A 19345-nucleotide genomic window follows, 5' to 3' on the forward strand; every position below is an offset into this window, starting at 1 on the left:
TTTGCTTGACAACCTGTTGAAGATTTCAAAAGCAATAGTATAGCCGTCACAGATGACTGGAACATTTGTTTTTAGTAGCCAATTTAAAACCATCCTCTTTGACTTACTCCACCAGATTGGTTAAATGCCTTTTTTGTTTAGGGTTGGTGAGTCACCCTGTTGCCAATGAAAAAGTATTTGCACTTCATAATTAGTTTTAGTTACTGTTGCCTACAAAAGTCAAGAAACATTGCTGATTTCTTCCTAGTCAGATTTCAAGACTGCTTTGCAGCTGGGGCATATTTCGGCTTCATTAACTATGAACTCCAAAATCTGGGATCCCCTCAAAACTGGTGCCAAAGTTTTGCAACTGGAAGCTGCAGATTTCCACACTGAACAAGAATAAGGTTGCCATACATCTGGAATTTCCTGGACATCCTGGAATACTGCAGTCAGAAGCAGTGTCTGGGCAGAAAGCTAAAAAATGTCCGGACATATGGTAACCCATGTTGGTAGTGTCATTTTTGGCAATTTCCCTTTAAAAAAGCTCAGAAGTGTCTTTTCTTTTTGCGATTTTGCCCCAAAAGCTCAACGACTTTCTTCAGGTTAATGAACATGTAGACCAGAATCTTCAAATGACAATCCACTTTAAAGGAGGTAGTTGTGAATCCTCTCTTTAAGAGGACCTCTTTGGACCCAGAAGTGTTAGATAACTATTGCCCAGTGGTGAAGATACCCTTTTTGGGCAAGGTACCTGTAAGAGTGGTGGCCACCAAGCTTCATGTGTGTTTGGAGGAAAGTTGATTATTTGGAAATTTTGGATAACTCTCAACTTCAAAGTATGGCTGTGCTTCAGTTCTCACTGCTTCATCTCATAACAATTTAGGGTTTGTATATCTGAAGGACCACCTCCATACCTATCAACCTTCTCAGGTGTCCTTGGAGAGGACATTCTCTGTGGTAGCCCCTAAACTATGGAACTCCCTCCCCACAGTGATGCATCTAAGCATATTCATTGTATTCAGCTTTCACTGTATGCTGAAGACACACCTCTTTGGCATTTAAGGTACCATACTTTTTCGTGTATAAGACTTGGTTTGTTTTTTTTACTGAAAAATCATGTTTAAAATCGGGGGTCGTCTTATACATGGGTAGTGCCTAGGGCATAGCTGCCAAGTCTCCCATTTTCCCCGGGAAACCCCCGTTTTTAAAGCCGTTTCCCGTTGTCGTGATGCTAAGTCCAAATCTCCATTCCTGTAACTTGACGCCATTAGTTCAAGTCCTATCCTCTGGAGCAGCAGAACAGAATGAAGCTCGCTCCATCTTCCATGCGACAGAGAAATTGAATTGACAGAGATATTTGAAGGTGGCTATCATAGAATTGGGACCCAGGTGGCGCTGTGGTTAAACCACTGAGCCTAGGGCTTGCTGATCAGAAGGTCGGCGGTTCGAATCCCTGTGATGGGGTGAGCTCCCGTTGCTTGGTCCCAGCTCCTGCCAACCTAGCAGTTCGAAAGCACATCAAAATGCAAGTAGATAAATAGGAACCGGCGTTTCCATGTGCTGCTCTGGTTTGCCAGAAGCGGCTTTGTCATGCTGGCCACATGACCTGGAAGCTGTACGCCGGCTCCCTTGGCCAATAATGCGAGATGAGTGCGCAACCCCAGAGTCGGTCACGACTGGACCTAATGGTCAGGGGTCCCTTTACCTTTTCCTGTACCAACGGCAATGAAATAAATTCATGCGATGTACCACATGCCGTACATTGCAATATATGAATGCCATGTAAAATATTCAGGAGCATAAAATATTCAGGAACGGTAGAGGAGCCAATCTTGTTTGTGTCTTCATAAGAGCTCATTAAGCCAAAAATTGTTATCTGCCACTTTATTACAGGCCCCAGAAACTGGGACGAAACCTTAACAGCAGCTTCTCACCTGTGTTTCATCTTTCAAAAACAAATCCTTTTGAGAAGGCTTATTTAAAGCTGGTCTCTTAAAGTTGCCATCAGCAAAATGTGTGGCATATGCCCTGGAGGGGTATGTAACACATAGCTGCCAAGTTTTCCCTTTTCTCACGAGGAAGCCTATTCAGCATAAGGGAATTTCCCTTAAAAAAAAGGGATAACTTGGCAGCTATGGGTATGTATGGGTGGTAGCCTGGACCGACTTTGACTAAGCAACCTACATTAGCCTCATTAAGGAGAGCTTCCTCTGAGTGTCTCTGTGTTGCATATGTGCGGTGAAACATCTTCCTTGTCATTAATGAGAGAATCATCCCCTCTGCTGTGCGCATCTCTTTCATGTGCCCTGTCATTGCCCTTCATGCAGTTTAATTCAGAACTTAGTGGCCCTTGAAATAACTCCTTCAGCTCTTGATGGACATTTTTGCTGAGGCAAAGTAGTCCGCTTGGTTGTGTTTGTTTAATGCATCGCAGTGGCAGCACGATTGTCATATTTCCTAAGCGGGCGGCTGAGCATCAGTAGGGGCCAAGAGGTATAAAAAAAAATTAATAATATAACAGTAGCAATAATAAAACTGATCGGGGGTGGGTGGGAGGAATGGTGCCTAGACGTTCTGTTGTGGTGACTATGACCTAAGTTTTAAGATGCCATTTGGCGATTAGCTTATATATCTTAGTTTCTAACACTGATCCTATCGATTCAAATTGATGGTCTCCTGCAGGATTAGCTTTTGCAGAGGAATGAGCTAATATCTGTAGCTCTCTCGTTTCCCGCCAGCCATTTCTTAGAATCAACTAGTTCATGGTATTCTTTGTGTGTGTGGGGGGGGGGGAGGAACTGGTTTGACCAGGTAAATTAACACCTTGGCATGGATAATCTTTCACAATGACGTAAGCAGAGTTTATTGTAGTAGTAAGAAGGGTTTTTTTAACAAGGCTATTCTTCTTTCAACCAGGCCTTCCTTACTTTTATGAAGTTGCTTGATATGTTTGCATATTTCGTGAGCAGTGTGGTAGCAGACTACATGAATTTAAAGTTTCCTGCCCTTTGACATGCTTAAACTATGCATGCGTTCTATACTTCCTGGTGTGGAAGATGGTTTTGGTTTCTGTTCCAAAGAATAGCATCGGAACTGCCTCCAAATAAGAGTTGTAACTAAATGTATTGTCTTCCGTAGACTCTCCTTCATTGGAGGTTATCAAGCAGAGTTTGGATGGCCATCTGTCATGGATGCTTTAGTTGGGATTCCTGCATTGCAGGGGGTTGGACTAGATGACCCTTGGGGTACCTTCCAACCCTACAGTTCTATGATTCTATGACCCTCTGACATTCCCCCCTCCATTTGTTTCCTGCATTTGGTGCCTACCCTTCTTTCAGATGGGAGCCTAACACAAACTCCCTCCAAAACACATTAAAATATACATTTTGTATGTGTTTATTCTCTCGGACAATTCAGTACCATTCTAAATTTCCACAAGAAAAGAAACTTTAATGGCATTATTCAAAAGACCATAACACTTAAAACACAAACAAACAAACACCCCTCAAAACATATATTTTTAAAAAACCGAATTAGCCAAATGAAGAAAGTTGGCAGTGCTACAAGGAACCTCAAAAACTGGCCTGACCAGGAGTATTGTGTGGGTTAATCTTTTGTAAATGTTAATGATTATATGATGCCTCTTCTGGTGTTTGTGACAGACTGCAGGATAAAGGGATCTTAGCAGGTCTGTGTTGCACCTGCTAATTTTTATTTATTTATTTGCTGGTGACTTTCCTGGGCAGTCCCAGGAGAAGTATTAAATGTCTCATGATTTCTAAAGTGTATTAATGAAGAAAGATTGGTGAACTTTTCCTTGACAACCAAAATGTATTTTTAAAAAGCCACCCTAGTTGGAAATGTTTGGCTGATCGCGGGAGATGCCTCACATCAGTGGGAGGAAAACCCCAGAGGAGGAGAAACTAAAGCTCAGCAAATGAATTTGCGTTAACAGTATTAGTTATACACAAGATGCACAACAGATTACTTTAAATGGAGATAATTGGTGATGTAGCCTTGTCTCAGATTCGTGAGCGCTGATGATGACTAGTGATGGCATCTGAAACATCTTCCAGAGCTGGTGCCAGTGGTCAGCATAGCGGGTCACCTGTCAAGGCCAGTGCCTCAGCAAGGACCCCACAGCCAGCTTCTGGAGCCCCCTGGCTCTGCTGCCGCCTGGTCAGCTGCTCTCTCTGAAAGAGTTAGTTGTGAGAGAAGCAAGGTTGAAGGGCATTATCCTTCATTCAACTTTCTTGCTAGCTGGTTATGCACAGGGTGGCCAGAGGAAGAGGGTTAGTGAATGAGTAGCAGTAACACCACCAGTTTTTGTCCAAAGGCCCTCTCAAATCTGAACCCCCGCTTCTTTTTTCTATGGGTATATCATAGGGCCCTGCCCCCAAAAGCTTACAATTTATGTTGGAAGAGTTTGTTTTTGCAAACCTATACAGTATTGCTTAAAATGTATTGCGCAGCTGGGCCTCCCTCAAGGATACATGTGGGCCTTTGAGACTCTGGCAACATGTGCTGAGCAGCTGGATTGAATTTTTTAGCTGTCTGTAATCTTAAGTGACAAGCTCTTAACACAACCACACTTTATTATCACCCAGGGTAATTTAACTGGAGAGCAATATAAACACGAAGAGATACTTGCACACACTTTAGAGTGAAAAGTTGAGGATAAATCAATAGGACTCTTTCTTTTCTTTTCTTTTTATTTCCAGTCAGTGATTAAATTAGTAAAATATGCTGCTGGCAATAAAAGCTTGCAAGCCTGTGCTTTCACAATTGGATTTCTCTTCGGAGAATAGCAGATATTTGATTAAATGAGCTTTAGTAATGGGATTTGGGATTTTTTTTAAAAAAAGGTACCGTATTTTTCTGTGTAAAAGACTAGGTTTCCCCCCCTAAAAATAATGTCCAAAATTTGGGGGCGTCTTATACACAGATAGATCTTTCCCCGTTTTCTTAAATCGGAGCCCCCCAAAATAGGGGGTGTCTCATGGATGGAAAAATACAGTAAATTAAATTTTGGATTTTTAGAAGAATGCCAGAGTAGAAATTTTGGAGTGGAGTTCCTTGGAGTACATTCAAATTTTAATTATGAAAATGTATGGCATTGACTACTTAACATCGGACTGTATCATAGTGCACATATCTGTTGCGGCAACTTGAGAGCTTCCTACCTTGCAGAGTGCAATCCTAAGGTGGTGGTTCTTGTTGTTTAGTCATTTAGTTGTGTCCGACTCTTATATAGGGAAAGAGGTCCTCTTTCAGTTGTATGGGGCCAAAATCTTTTTAAAAACTCTGCATTTAAAATATTTGAAACCTTTCACATTTAATATCAAGCATTCAGTCCTTTTTATTTGTATGCCGCCTTTACAAAGTTGAAATGCGCCAGGCAGTTTACAACATATAAAAAATTACCCAGCTGCAAACATAACAAAAGTAGTCATAAGCAATAAACAAACAAAACAAAACAAAACAAAAACTGCATAATTAAATTGAACCACTTCCACATAAATCATAATATCCGAAATAAATATACAAAAAATACTGATTGTGATTTACACACCCCTTGGAGAACATTTTGAGGAGTTTATCTATTTTCTAAATAAATAAATATACAGTATTATCAAGAACAACATACTAGCCATAGCATCATGAATAAATCTATATTAGCTTATGTTTAAGGATTGAAAGTTGAATTGTCAATTTTTAAAATGTATTTATAAGGGGAATATTGGGCAACTTACCCATAGATTGCCGGTTGATAAGGACAATAAGGACAGTTGTGAACATATAGATTTTTGTGTTTTGCCTATTAATTACCTGTGACTAGCCAAAGACTGCTTGGCATTGTCCTGTGGGTAATCAACAAATGGAATTTACTTGGCTAAGGCATTAGATTACAACCGTCAGTGGATGGTACCCTGTGAATTATTTATTTGGTCCCCTTTTTAAGTTGGTACAAGACTGAAATGTGATTTCATATGAGCTCTGTTCATTCTTTGGATTAAAAGATGAATTCTGAAAGTTAACATAAAGACATTGGCGTCTGATCTAAGGCAGGATGAGATTGCCTGAAGCCAAAATAGAAGTCTGAGTCTGAAGCCAAAATAGAAGTCCATGTTTGTGGGTTTAGGTTGGTGTTGCTTTTCATGAAGACTCAGTTGCTTCTGAATCCCCAAAGAAGCTTGAAAACAAGTAGGACATTTTATCTGCAACAGATGTTCATAGAAAACATGCTTGAGGTTTGGTTGGGTGTTTGTAGATTGACGACTAGAATGCTATAAGCAGCCACAGCAAATGACAGGCACTACTTCTGATTTGCAAGCAAATATGACAGTAGAGTCTATATTAGCATGCAGAGGTAAGGACAAAAACGAGGGATGACCTTTTGATGGTGGGCATGTGGTAGTCCCAGCAGATGGTGTGTGTTTCTAAATTTAAAAATGTGTGTATTAAGAAGCTACAAGCATGAATGTACTGCAATGCGCAACCACATGGTGGCTACACACTTTTATGGCATGAAGAAAACGCCTAGTCATCCTTGGTTCAGGCTCCCAAGAATGAAGACAAATTTGTTAATGAATTAAAAATTCTCTTTAAGTGCAGTAGAAAGTTTGCCCTTGATGGTAATCAGGTCCTTTGGGCAATAAAAAACATGTACAATCTCCAGATGGACCACCTGTGGCATCTTCAGATGATGTGAGACTCCCAACTCGCATCATTCCCAATCCGCATGGCCCCAATGGGCAGGGATGATGGGAGCTGTAGTTGAGCATCATCTGTCAAGGGCTCTTCCCAGCCAAAGGAATGCACACAATAAAACAAAACCACGACGACAACTCCCTGAAACGAGATGTTTTGTGAAGACAACTTAAAACTAATGACTATTCAAATATATATATAAGTCTCCCGAACTTAAGTAGATAAGAAGGAAATTAAACTTTTTCTAATTGACCTATAAATCAAATAACCTGACGAGATGCCGGCTATATACTCTCGTTTCACTGGAAATATCTTCCTCAGAAGGAAAAGGCTTTTTAGTTTGGTTTTTAATATCTTGATGTTTAAACTAACTCAGACTAGAGTAATGAACTCTAATTCTGGGCTTTTATACTAAGAGAGGCTTAGTATAAAAGGAATGCACACGGCAGATAGTTAACTCTCTGTTTTCAAAGACTTGGGATACGCTGATCTTGGTTTCTCTGTTGACAGTCTCTTCTACAGCTCAGGAGACCTATACAATACACACCAATCTACATTTAGGCAGCTATTGCCTGCTCCGCACTCTATGGAGCAATTGAAGCAACAGGGGACCCCTTCCCCCTCCACCATGTTATGTACCTTCCCCCGATGACTTGTGCGCATGGAGGCTGCACTTGCAAGGACGCTTCCTCTGCTTCCCTCTTTTCAGTCCCCTCCTGGTTCTGGGAGACAGTGGTGCAAGAGAGGGTGAGGAAGCACCTGGCTCTTCACTTGCCTGACCAATGGAAAGTGGCACCTGCCCAATGAGCATAAAAGTAAGAGGTAGTAAAATACTAATGGCCATCAACTTGGGGAACCCCTCAAATTTTTTACTGCATGTGGCTGAATGGACCTTGGCCCCTAGCAGTTTGCTCCTGTACAGGGGTCGGCAAAGTTTTTGTGGCTTGGGCCGGTTCATGGTCCCACAGACGCCACAGTGGGCCGGAATGCGTGTGCGCTGTTTATGGCGTGGAGGAGGCGTGCGCAGCTTCCCATTGGCTGCAGGAGCTTTCTGCAGCCAATGAGAAGCCAGCCAGCGTCACGGAAGGCGGTCCCCGCTCTGGTTTAGTGTGGTGCACGGGAGCCGACCGAGTGGACGGCGGGGGTCCCTGAGCAGGTGGCGGGGGTCCATGGGCCGGTTAAATGACCCCCATGGGCCACTTGTGGCCCATGGGCCTTAGGTTGCCAACCCCTGCTCCTATACGTCCACCCCATTTGAATTTATCATATGCTGTATACCAGAATGAATTTTGCAGTTAGTGTACTTCAGAATGAATTATTTTAAGAAACCCAAAATCTATAGATGTTCAGTGCTTTCTTTTGGGCGTGCAGCTTAATTCAAAAGGTCTAGAGTCTACAGATTCTTATCGACGGAGCCGCTGAAAAATATGCCACTATGCTTACCAAAATTGCTTCCAGGAAGCAGCACCTGCCAACATGGTTCCACCAGCTCATACATTACTTCCTGCATGAGTCTGCAGCCACAGGGCCTCTCAGTAGGGAGCATTTTAGAGTATCCGAAGCTGCCCCTAGACAGGAAGTGGAATTTATGGTTCTGTGCCCACTTGGTTCACTTCACGTTCATTTGAAGGCATTATAAGACTATTGCATTCAGTAATGACGATAAAACCGCTTGGCATTGTACAATATATATATTAAAAAGAGGAAATGTTGCTGGTCCCAGAAAATGAGGGAATTTGGGGGAGAGGCAGAGATTAGAGGTCATTTGCAAGTGAAAAGCTTCATACAAGGGGTCGGGGACCTTTTTAAGCCAAGGGGACACATTCCCTTCTGGGCAGCATTCTGAGGACCACATGCCAAGGATGGGAGGGGCCAGAAGCAAATGTAGGCAGGGCAAAAATGCAGTGTTTTTAAATTGTACAGTAGACTGGTTTCTATGCACACTATCCCTCACCCCTCTCTGTATTCTATCCAGGCAGTCAAGAGGCATTATAAGAGTTCAAGGAAACATGCCAGTCAGGAAAAAAGACTTACGGGTGCAAAGCAGTGAGGGGGTGCTCTGCAAAGAGGGGGGCTGGCATGGGGAGAGCTGTGAGGACCATATAGAGTGTCCCAGAGGGCCACATTTGGCCCTTATGCCTGAGGTTCCCCACTCCTCATTTAAACATTTGCAAGGACAGAGAGATGTACATGTCTGGATGCTGGAATGTTAAGGGGGCACAAGTAAAAAATGAGGGGGGCATAAAATGAGAGCAAGTAGCCCAAGAGGAGGATATTGGCACACTGAAGACAAAATAGGTTAAGAGAGAGAGGGGGAGAGAGAGAGAGAGAGGGAGAGAGAGGGAGAGAGAAACCAGAGGCTGGAAAAATAGAGAGATTTGAAAACAAAAGTAGTGGTTGAAATGATCTTATAAGGAAATGGAAGATAAATCTGTTCCAACCTCCCTACCTCTGCTCCAGCCTTAGCACAGTAAAGCGCCAGAATTACCCCTGCTGCTTTTTCTTGTCGTCGTTCCTCCCCACATATATTGTTATGTACTGAGCTGAATCCTAGAACAATAGGATTCAGAATCAGCGGGAGCTACCCAATCCAACTCCAGGTGGAAGTGAATCCGCAACCTGATTGGCCTGCTGGAGCAGCCAATCAGGCGGCTGGCAGAAGTGAATCTGCTACCTGATTGGCCTGTAGGAGCAGCCAATCAGGCTGCAAGCAAAAGTCAATCCACAATATAATTGGCCCACAGGTGTAGCCCTGAAGTAGCCAATCACGCAAGGCCCATTGTGTAAATAATGTATATAAGCAGATGGTTTTGGGAAAAGAGCCATTCGTCTTCTCTTCTCCTCCTTGATGACTATGAGCTGAATAAAGAGCATGAAATTCACTCTTGACTCCGAGTATATTTCATATATACACACAAAACACACATATACACATACATGTTATGGGGGATTTTGTTCGCCAAATTAACAAATGTGCAGTTGTGCTCTAAAAGCCCAAGTCTCACTTATGAGTTTTGATGCTGCCTCCATGAACTAATATACTTCTTTCAGGCAGTAGTCTGTCTGTCTAGGCAAGTCATATTAAATAACTAGTAAAGTACTACATTCTCAAATTTGCTTTAAAATCAACTGTCTCTAAAAACAACTGGCATTAGTTTTCATTATTCTATCTCCTTTTTTTCATATTTTAGGAGGTCCTCCAGCAACTGATCATTATGAATTTGCCAAACGTTTTGATAGTTGGCAAAGATCCTCTGTCTGGTGAGTAGCTTTGCGACGCTCTGTCCTCTTAAATTTCAACAATATTAACTCTATGGAACAGTATTTGCAGCTTTCTCAGCTGAAATTAGTTTGGTGCTGAAGAAAATAAGGAGAATAAAAGAGAGGTGGGTATTAGCAAAGGATAGCCATTTACAGTATATGTGTTCTGCTTCTATTGGAAATCAGCACTGGAGCCCTTTGCTCCTGAGTCACGTGGGGGCAAATGCATTTTACATTGAGTCAGCGCTGTGGAATTGCAGTCATCCGAAAGGTGAGAGCAAGAGTTGTGATTTCAGCCGCAGCCCCTTTTCCCTCCGCAGCTTGTTGCCAAACTTTGTGCAGGAGCAGACTGTAAAACAAACAAATTATTGGCTATATTGTCAACTAGGGGCAAGGTCCTGTGGCGGCATTTTGAACCACCTTTATGTTTTCTGTACTGCTAAACAGAACTTGATCCAGAGCGTAATGGAAGCCAGGTACAGGTTCCTCTGCTTCGAAAACAGGAAGTCAGTTGTTCAAGGCTACACAGCAGGTGCCAATAGTGGGTTGGTTCCCTCTGTGGTGTAAGCTTCCAACAACAGAAGGTGGGTCACTTCAGAGCTAACACGCCCATATATGTGCCCCACAGGACTCATAAATAAAATTGACGAGGCCTTTTTGTGGATGTGCTCAACTTGGTCCATTATTGCACAAGCCCCTTGCAGAAAACAGGTTAAATTTTTGATTTAGAGCTGACTAGGACGAAGGCTCCAACCTTTGTTCAGCATGGTGTATCAGTTAACGGAAAGCAGGTTCTCTCCATAGGAGAGAACATGGGTTGCGGCAGGGCTAACAAGACGACCCAGGGCCTTGGGGGTGGGTCTGAAATCGGGCGTTGATTGGTGGTTTTAATTGTTGCTGGGGATTTTTTCGTGTTGCAATTTGTTGATTGACAGCCCGTGCTTGGTTTAAACTGAAGGAGCAGTTTGTGCCAACTCTTTGCTGCTCGCTTCAAATCTCCCGCCCACCCTCCGCTTTATTTAGGCCCCTTTGCTTGACCTTGCAGTGCCTGTCTAGGTGGTCGCCTGTATTCAGGGGCCTGGTAGGAATTTTTCCACTTGACTGATTGGCTGGTGTCGGGTGGTTTTTGCTTACCATACTGCAACTAGTCACAACTTGTAAGGTTGCGGTTAGTCATTGGTTCAAATAATTGGTCGAGGGGTACGGATTTTGGCTGGGCCTGACCCTCATGTGATTGCTGCTGCCATATAGAAGTATTCCGTTAAAGGAATCCCGGGCTCCACATGTTTGTCTGTTTATCCCCGCTAGGGGTCAGGACCACGCATGAGCCTCGGGGAGCATCTGGGGAGAGGACAAAGAAGGGCTTGTGCCCCCTGCCCCGTCCTCTCTCAGGGGGTGCTTACTTACTGACTCCCCTACTAGGCTAGAGGGAGTCAGATCTGTCCCAGGCGGGAGACAGATGGCTGTGAACCAATGACTAAGCAACCACTCACATTTAATTGATTGTATTTTAATAAAAAAGTTGTGGCCAAATTTTATGCCAAAAACTTTAACAAAAATTATGGTGTCTGTGTGAGTTATTGGGGGGTCTTCTTGGTGCCTCGGCACGCAATTGAGCACGGCCACACAAGGGCATCAGATTTGGGATTTTTAAAAGAAATATTTATTTCTATAAAATGTTTATACATTGCACTTCTGGATGGAGCATACCCATATCTTGCATTGATATGGTAGCGTCTCTGATCGGTAAGCCACTTGCTGCAATAGTTTGATCCTCCGGTGTCTCTTCTGAAAGCATATACAGTGTGGGGTTTGTAAAACTGCCTTGCAAAATAAATAAATAAAACCTTGCCCTCCAAATCCTCTGGAATCCTCACAGTCATCTGGTAACTTAAAGGAGCTGTCAGGTCTTAGTGATGAACACAAGGAGTGTGTGTGTGTGTGTGTGTGTGTGTGTGTGTGTGTGTTTAAATGATGTGCTTGAAGTACCCTTTCCCCCTCCAGAGCTCCTCCTCCTCCTATCTAACACTATCAGCTGATTCCTCTTCTCCTTCTTCCTCTCTTTCTTCTTCTTCCAGTGTCTTGACAACTGCACTTCCTACTTTTCCCAGACAGTCACACTCCGAATCTGTATATCTGATACTGAACCATGTGGAGTCCCAACAGTTGCTTTGAGGGTTCTGTGCCTGAGAAGCTTGCTGTAGACTTCTGTTTTTAGCTCTTAAATGCCAAAGCAATTCTTTATTTTCTCCCTCCCTTTGAACTTTTTAGAGTTACCCCCATCAGACATTCTTGAACCTTTCATAGAATCATAGAATCATAGAGTTGGAAGAGACCACAAGGGCCATCCAGTCCAACCCCCTGACAAGCAGGAAACACCATCAAAGCATTCTTGACATATGCCTGTCAAGCCTCTGCTTAAAGACCTCCAAAGAAGGAGACTCCACCACACTCCTTGGTAGCAAATTCCACTGCCGAACAGCTCTTACTGTCAGGAAGTTCTTCCTAATGTTTAGGTGGAATCTTCTTTCTTGTAGTTTGAATCCATTGCTCCGTGTCCGCTTCTCTGGAGCAGCAGAAAACAATCTTTCTCCCTCCTCCATATGACATCCTTTCATATATTTGAACATGGCTATCATATCCCCCCTTAACCTTCTCTTCTCCAGGCTAAACATACCCAGCTCCCTAATTATTTCACTGAACTTAAATGTTTCATATTGAGAACAAACTGCTTTTACCCTGCATTCAGAGGAACTTGTGGAACAGGGGAGAACAATGTGATTCAGGTGTTTTTGGGTTGCAATTAGACATATATCATTCCTTAAGTCTTTCAGCCCAGATCCACCTCCCCCCCACACCTCAAAATTGTATAGTCATAGCATAGCATAGCATAGCATTAATATTGTATCTGTGCAGAAATCGACCAGTTCAGAAACTGGAAAGGCCATAGCTCAGCGGTAGAGGGCATGCCTAGTATGCCGAACATCCCTAGGGTATAGATAATACAGAAAAGAGTGCTTAAGCATGCACAGAGTGCCTTTATCTCACCACTGAGCAGCTACATTCAGTCTGGAATGTGTGACTTCCAGAGAAGCTTGAGTTCCAGGACTATAATATGATGTAATCCAATATAGAAGCACTTTTTGTTCTCCTGGGTAAGCTGTTGCTGCTCCATCAGTGACCAGTACCTCTCTGGCATCCACATTCACTGCAGTCTATTAAGCCCATGAAAGAGAGGAAAACAAAGGAACAAAAAATGTATATAGGGAAGAAAAAGAGAGGACAGAAGTCAGGAAGAGGGAAAAGGTTAGCAATAAATTTGTACTCGTGCACCAATCTCTTATTCAGAGAGAGACTGTAATCCTGAGCTGTCTCTGCCCATCCATTATGGTAGCAGCCCCATTGTAAGGTGTTCATTGAACTAGTGCCTGAGACCCAACATCATTGTTGGGCTTTGGCCATCTCAGTGAAACTGATCTCTCCCAGCATTCACATCTCTAAAGAATCGGCGTTTGTTTGTAATGTGCGTCTTTAATTTTGTGCCAACTACAGGTATTTTTTGCCTTTTCCTTGCAGAAGTGTAGGCAGTTGTGTTGGTTTTCCCGTAACAGGGAAGCATTCTGAAACTGGCAGCATTTGCCAGAGGGAGTGAGGAGCCCCAGTCTCGGGCAGGCAGCAAAAACCTGAAGGCTTTGGGAGGCCAATGAGCTGCATCCTGCTTCCTGGGACTTGTGGCTTCCTGGGCCTGCTTTAGGAGTTCAGTCAGAGAACATATTTAGGGATTCAGTGAGAACACAATGCGCACATATTAGTCTGGTCATCTTTAGAGATTTTTCAAATCACCCCCCCCCCCAATGAAACAGAAGCAAATTCCCTCCCCTTGAACGAATGTGCCAAAATAAAGTCCTTGTAGAGAGGAAAGCCAGGAACCTCCCCCAATGAATGTCTGCATTTTTGGTCTTTTTAATCATTAAAGGTTTAAGCTCCCACTTCCATATTTACTTTTCACACCCAGTTTCCTTCCTCATTTTGTTCCACAATTCTCCAAGTAGGCAAAATGTAGTACAGGATAAAATGTGTCTGCATAACTCAGAAGTGAAAATTTGGGTGGCGCAAGTCAGCTGATGCTAGTGTTGGAAATTTAGACGATGGATTTATTTTCTGCATCCTATTAGATAACATGTGGCAATAAAAAAAAATTTGGACCACACTGAGTTTCTGGAAAGACCCGAATAGCCATTGGCTCAGTGACTTAAAGCATTATAGTATCTATGTGAACATTTTAGCTGCTCAGAGGTTTCTGTTGGCATGCGAGGTCTAGAGACCAGTTGGAGCTGCTGTAGCAAAATGGTGCATGCAAGAGGCAAGGCAGCCGGGCTGGCCTCGCTATATAGCAGGCCAAAGCAACCTGCATCAGGTGGAACCATGGGGGGTTGGAGAGCCTGAAGGAGTGTCTCCACCTCCATCGCTCTGCCCGGACACTGAGGTCCAGTGCTGAGGGCCTTCTGGCGGTTCCCTCACTGCGAGAAGCCAAGTTACAGGGAACCTGGCATAGGGCCTTCTCGGTAGTGGCACCCGCCCTGTGGAACGCCCTCCCATCAGATGTCAAAAAGAAAAAAACAACTACCAGACTTTTAGAGGACATCTGAAGGCAGCCCTGTTTAGGGAAGCTTTTAATCTTTAAGAAATTACTGTATTTTAATATTTCTGTTGGAAGCCGCCCAGAGTGGCTGGGGAAACCCAGCCAGATGGGCGGGGTATAAATAATAAATTATTATTATTATATATGAAGGCAGAAATTGGTATCTGAATGACACAGCAAGATTTACTAAGATGTTTGCCTTTGTTGTCCCTGAGAGAAGTTCAGTTCAACTGGAACTCTGCACATGTACCAAGTGGTTATTTTGGCTTTGCTCTGAGAAATGAGTGCAGCACCAGTGGAAGTAATCGGCGGAGTTTATCAAGGGAAAACCCCACTGGTTTGTGCCAAATTTTCTCCTCATAGTAGAAGCTGTAGGATTTCCTTGTTCTCATTGGTATTCATGATGGATTGTGTATGCTCAAGTCTGATTGCTCCTAGGAACTCCTACCATATCTAATGCTAGTAGATGCCTTTACAGTGGCACCTCGGGGTACAGACACTTCAGGTTACAGACGCTTCAGGTTACAGACTCCGCTCACCCAGAAATAGTACCTCGGGTTAAGAACTTTGCTTCAGGATGAGAACAGAAATCGTGCGGTGGGGGGAGGCCCCATTAGCTAAAGTGATACCTCGGGTTAAGAACAGTTTCAGGTTAAGAATGGACCTCCAGAACGAATTAAGTTCTTAACCAGAGGTACCACTGTAAAAGGTAAAGGGACCCCTGACCATTAGGTCCAGTCGCGGATGACTTGGGTTGCAGCGCTCATCTCGCTTTACTGGCCGAGGGAGCCGGTGTACAGCTTCCGGGTCATGTGGCCAGCATGACTAAGCCGTTTCTGGCGAACCAGAGTAGCACACGGAAACACCATTTACTTTCCTACCTATTTATCTACTTGCACTTCACATGCTTTCGAACTGCTAGGTTGGCAAGAGCAGGGACCGAGCAATGGGAGCTCACCCCGTTGCGGGGATTCGAACCGCTGACCTTCTGATTGGCAAGCCCTAGGCTCTGTGGTTTAGACCACAGCACCACCCCCGTCCCAGAACAGTATATATAGCATTAATTAACTCTGTACCGTCATGGTGGCATCTATCAGCAAGCACCTTCCCATGGTAATTGGATTGCCTATCTTTACATTTCCAGGGAAACGTTTCCGATTTTCCACACAAAGAACATCTCAGTCACCTGAGATTGATCAAGGCCCCTTGTGATTACCCTCCCACCATATGGCAAGAAACTGGTACCGATTTAATGGCCCAGTACATGAATTAACATGCCCTTCCTATCCAGCCCTATCCTTAACAAAATCATCCAATTATTTCCAGAGTCATCACGTCTGTTGCAATAGCCTCTGTGGTGTGTAGTCACCTCCATTATAAGTTTCCCTATGTGATAGTTCTGTGAACACATGTGTATAGACATAAACATATATGGTAACCTGCTTCCGTGTGTGGGTGCATTTGAGCTCCAATCCTGACAGCCAAATGGCATGGGCTGGCACTGAGGACAGCACTGGCACAACGGTAGCCCAGAAACTGAGTGGGAAAACGTATAAGGGTGACTATACACAGAAGGCATTACAAAGAAATGTGTCTGCAAATTTGTGGGCCACCTATTGTGCAATCTCAAATTTCCTTTAGAAAAAAAATCTCTATTTAAGGGGGCAAACTAGATAAATCAAATGTCTTTGATTTAAACCAACGTTCTCTTGCTGTCTTCTCCCGTTTTCCCAGCCTATGGCTTTTTCCCTCCCTCATTTTGTTTCTTCACCTTTCTATCCTTTTGTTGTTTGTGTCCTAATCTCTTTTTCTCGGCCTCCCACAACAATCCCACCATCTGTTTTTCACCATCCCTTTCCTGTGTGAGTGTGAGGGGTCCTGGTCCTGTACTGTATGTAACGCAGCTTCCAGAGTACAGGTTTTATTCCCTCTGGACTTGGCCCACTGTGGGGAGCAGATGGCCTTCCTGCAAATCCCTTGGTTTAATGGCTCAGTGACCTAGTGTGACAGGGGCTGCCGTGGAATTTCTAGAAAATAAGGGAAATGCCATTGTGTTCGATTTTTTGAAGAGCGATCACCTTGGCTGTTTGTGCAGACCTAAAATACCAAAAGTTCTGTGATGCTTTAAAGTCTTGGTTTATTGTGGGATATAGTTTCTGTAGGCAAGATGAACCCCACAAAGACATTGACAGAGAAAGAGCTAGATATAGATATAGATGCATTGTTTGACGTACTATGAAGAAAAGGGAAGATTTTAAAATTAACCCAGGTTTGAATCCCTTACTTCGCATTGCCACTCACGGGGTAATCTTGGACCAGTCAGCCTAACCTACCTTAAAGGGTTGTTGTGAGGATGAAATGAGGAGGGAACCCAGGACGTAGGAAGATAGGGTGGGGGCGGTGTGCCCCAATCGACGCGATCCCAGGGGTGCCATCGCCGCTGCCTGCCCCCAAAACGCGTGTCCCCCGCGCGTGACACGCCCTGCCCCAAAACGCGCACCACATCACTGTGCACGGCGTGCCACACCCCAAAATGTGCACCACGTCACTGCGCACAGCACGCCCTGCCCCCAGAACGCGCGCCACGTCACTGGGGGCAGCGCGCCTGCTCTCCGCCCCCGGTGGTGGAGCATGAAGCTCCGCCACTGAGGGAACCACATGTGCTACTTTGAGCTGTTTAGAGGAAAGGCAGGATATAAATGTAATAGCAATATTAATAACACAAAACCTAATTTAAAAGTAGTCTGCCTTTTCCGAAACTGTAAAACGTGGGTGCTGAAGAATTGCCATTTACCTCAAATGGAGAGCAGCTGGCTGGCAGATTCCTCGATTCAGCCCTGTCAGATATTGTTAACTGATTCCTGATCTACAGCTTTCCATGCAAGCTCTCCCTTTAATTTCTGTTTAAATATTTAGGCTGAGAACTTAAGTCTCCCAAGGCTCTTGGCTGATGCCTTCTGACAGCACTTAACACACACACACACACAACTACCATTTAATTATCGGTATGGTTTCACCCGTCTCAGCTGGGCTGCGGAGCAAGCATCTTGGTAATGCAAATCTAGACATTAAAAGGACAATGCAGAAGGTCTGCTGTGGCTGGGCCATTCTCAGATGTGTCAATCTGCTATTTTATGCTTGGCATATGGTACAGGCCAGGAGGGTGTTAGCACTAGCCAGCTCTGTCACTGAATCTAATTAGCGTTCCTCTTTGCTTGTTTCTCTTCATGCAAACAGGGGATGGTGAACCTGTTAACTTCACCCCTGTGAGCATTAATCCAAGGGTGACTTAAAGAAATAATGTATATGGGACTAGACCACAGATGGGCAACTTGAAGGAATAATGTATATGTGGCCTCCAGCAACTCCTCTACATCCATTATTCCATTCCATCGGAGTTTCTTATTATTTATTAATATTTCAATATAATAAAGATCTCCTTAGAAGTTTACAGGAAAACAGCAAAAACGCAGCTTTCAATAACACTTCCTGAAAACAAGATAAAAACAAAGCTGAACTGTCCATCACAAATGTAACTCAGCACTGTGTGAAACAAAACAAAGAAGTAGTAGTTAAAAGTCAGGGTCCAGAGAAATTTGTTTGAACAGCCAAGTTTCAAAGAGGCATTTCAAGGGCCTTCCAATTTATTCAAGGGAGGGCATTCCAGAAGGTCCTTTCTGTACATTTCCTTTATATTTTTCCTGCCTTTTAAAAGTGGCCTTTTCTGTATAGCTTCAGAACAATAATGCTGTTTTTTTTATTCTTTACTTTTTTCTGACTTAGAGAAAATGTCTTTTCCTCCCCACCTCCACAACTGTCTTGAAATGAAATTAGTAGGCATGAATAAAGTCAGGGAGGTGTTTTAAGTACTGAAAAGCCATTGCAGGATACATCAATTCCAATTGAACATTACGTGCAACCAGAGATAAATATGTTAAGAAGGAAAATGAGTCAATTTACATTTTCATTAGGTAGTAAATTTGGGGGTGGGGGCAAAGTCTTCCTTTAGCTGTTTGAGATTACATTGATATTGATTATTTTGTTATTAAAAATTTTAGGTGCTTGCATTTTTTCCCATCTGGATTTTTTATTATTATTACATGGGCAAGGTCATAGCCAGGGCACGATACATGCAGAATGTTTTAAATCAATTTAATAAGAACCACAAGAGTAGCCCTATCTAATCTAGCCTCCCTGGCCAGTGGCCAGAGAGAAGCCCAAAACAAGAGCATGAGACCATATTTATTTATTTATTTAGAACATTTTTAAACCCTCCCTGCACCAGATGATTCCAGGGCAGGTTACAGTAGCATTGTTATGTATTCAATGGTCTATGTTTCCCTGAGCTTGAGCCTGGACTAAGGCAGTGTTTCTCAACCTTTTTTGGGCCACGGCACACTTTTCTATGAAAAAAAATCCCGCGGCACACCAACTCTGTGCTGCCCTATATTTAGTTTAGTTTGGAGGGGAGACGTAAAGCATGCCGCTGAAGAACTGCTGTGCGGTAGCCAGGCGGACCCACCAGGCGCAGAGCCTGCGGAGCGAGCGGGGACAGACCCCAGGCGGGCAGACACAAGCGCGCAGCTGCCGCCGCCTCCCTCCCAGCCGCCCCAGGCAGCCGCCGCCGCTCTGGCCCGGCGAAGGGAAGCCCTGCGCAGCCTTCCCCGCCTGCCTCCTCCTCCCCAGGAGGGCGATTTGCATTGTCACATGCCTGGCGGCCGCCAATAAGCAACACTAACCCACCGGAAA

At 43.9% G+C, this 19345-nt stretch overlaps 1 protein-coding gene across 2 annotated transcripts in view; it reads left to right on the forward strand.

Annotated features, from left to right (window-relative positions):
* Positions 1-19345, forward strand: part of CCDC88C (coiled-coil domain containing 88C) — a 105348-nt gene that overhangs the window by 24478 nt on the left and 61525 nt on the right. For both annotated transcript variants that reach the window (XM_060272263.1, XM_060272269.1), the window contains exon 4: positions 9885-9954. In XM_060272263.1, coding sequence (XP_060128246.1) covers positions 9885-9954 — 70 coding nt within the window. The remainder of the gene's footprint in view (positions 1-9884; positions 9955-19345) is intronic.

Source organism: Zootoca vivipara, chromosome 1, assembly GCF_963506605.1.
Source record: "Zootoca vivipara chromosome 1, rZooViv1.1, whole genome shotgun sequence".
Taxonomy (NCBI): Eukaryota; Metazoa; Chordata; class Lepidosauria; order Squamata; family Lacertidae; genus Zootoca; species Zootoca vivipara.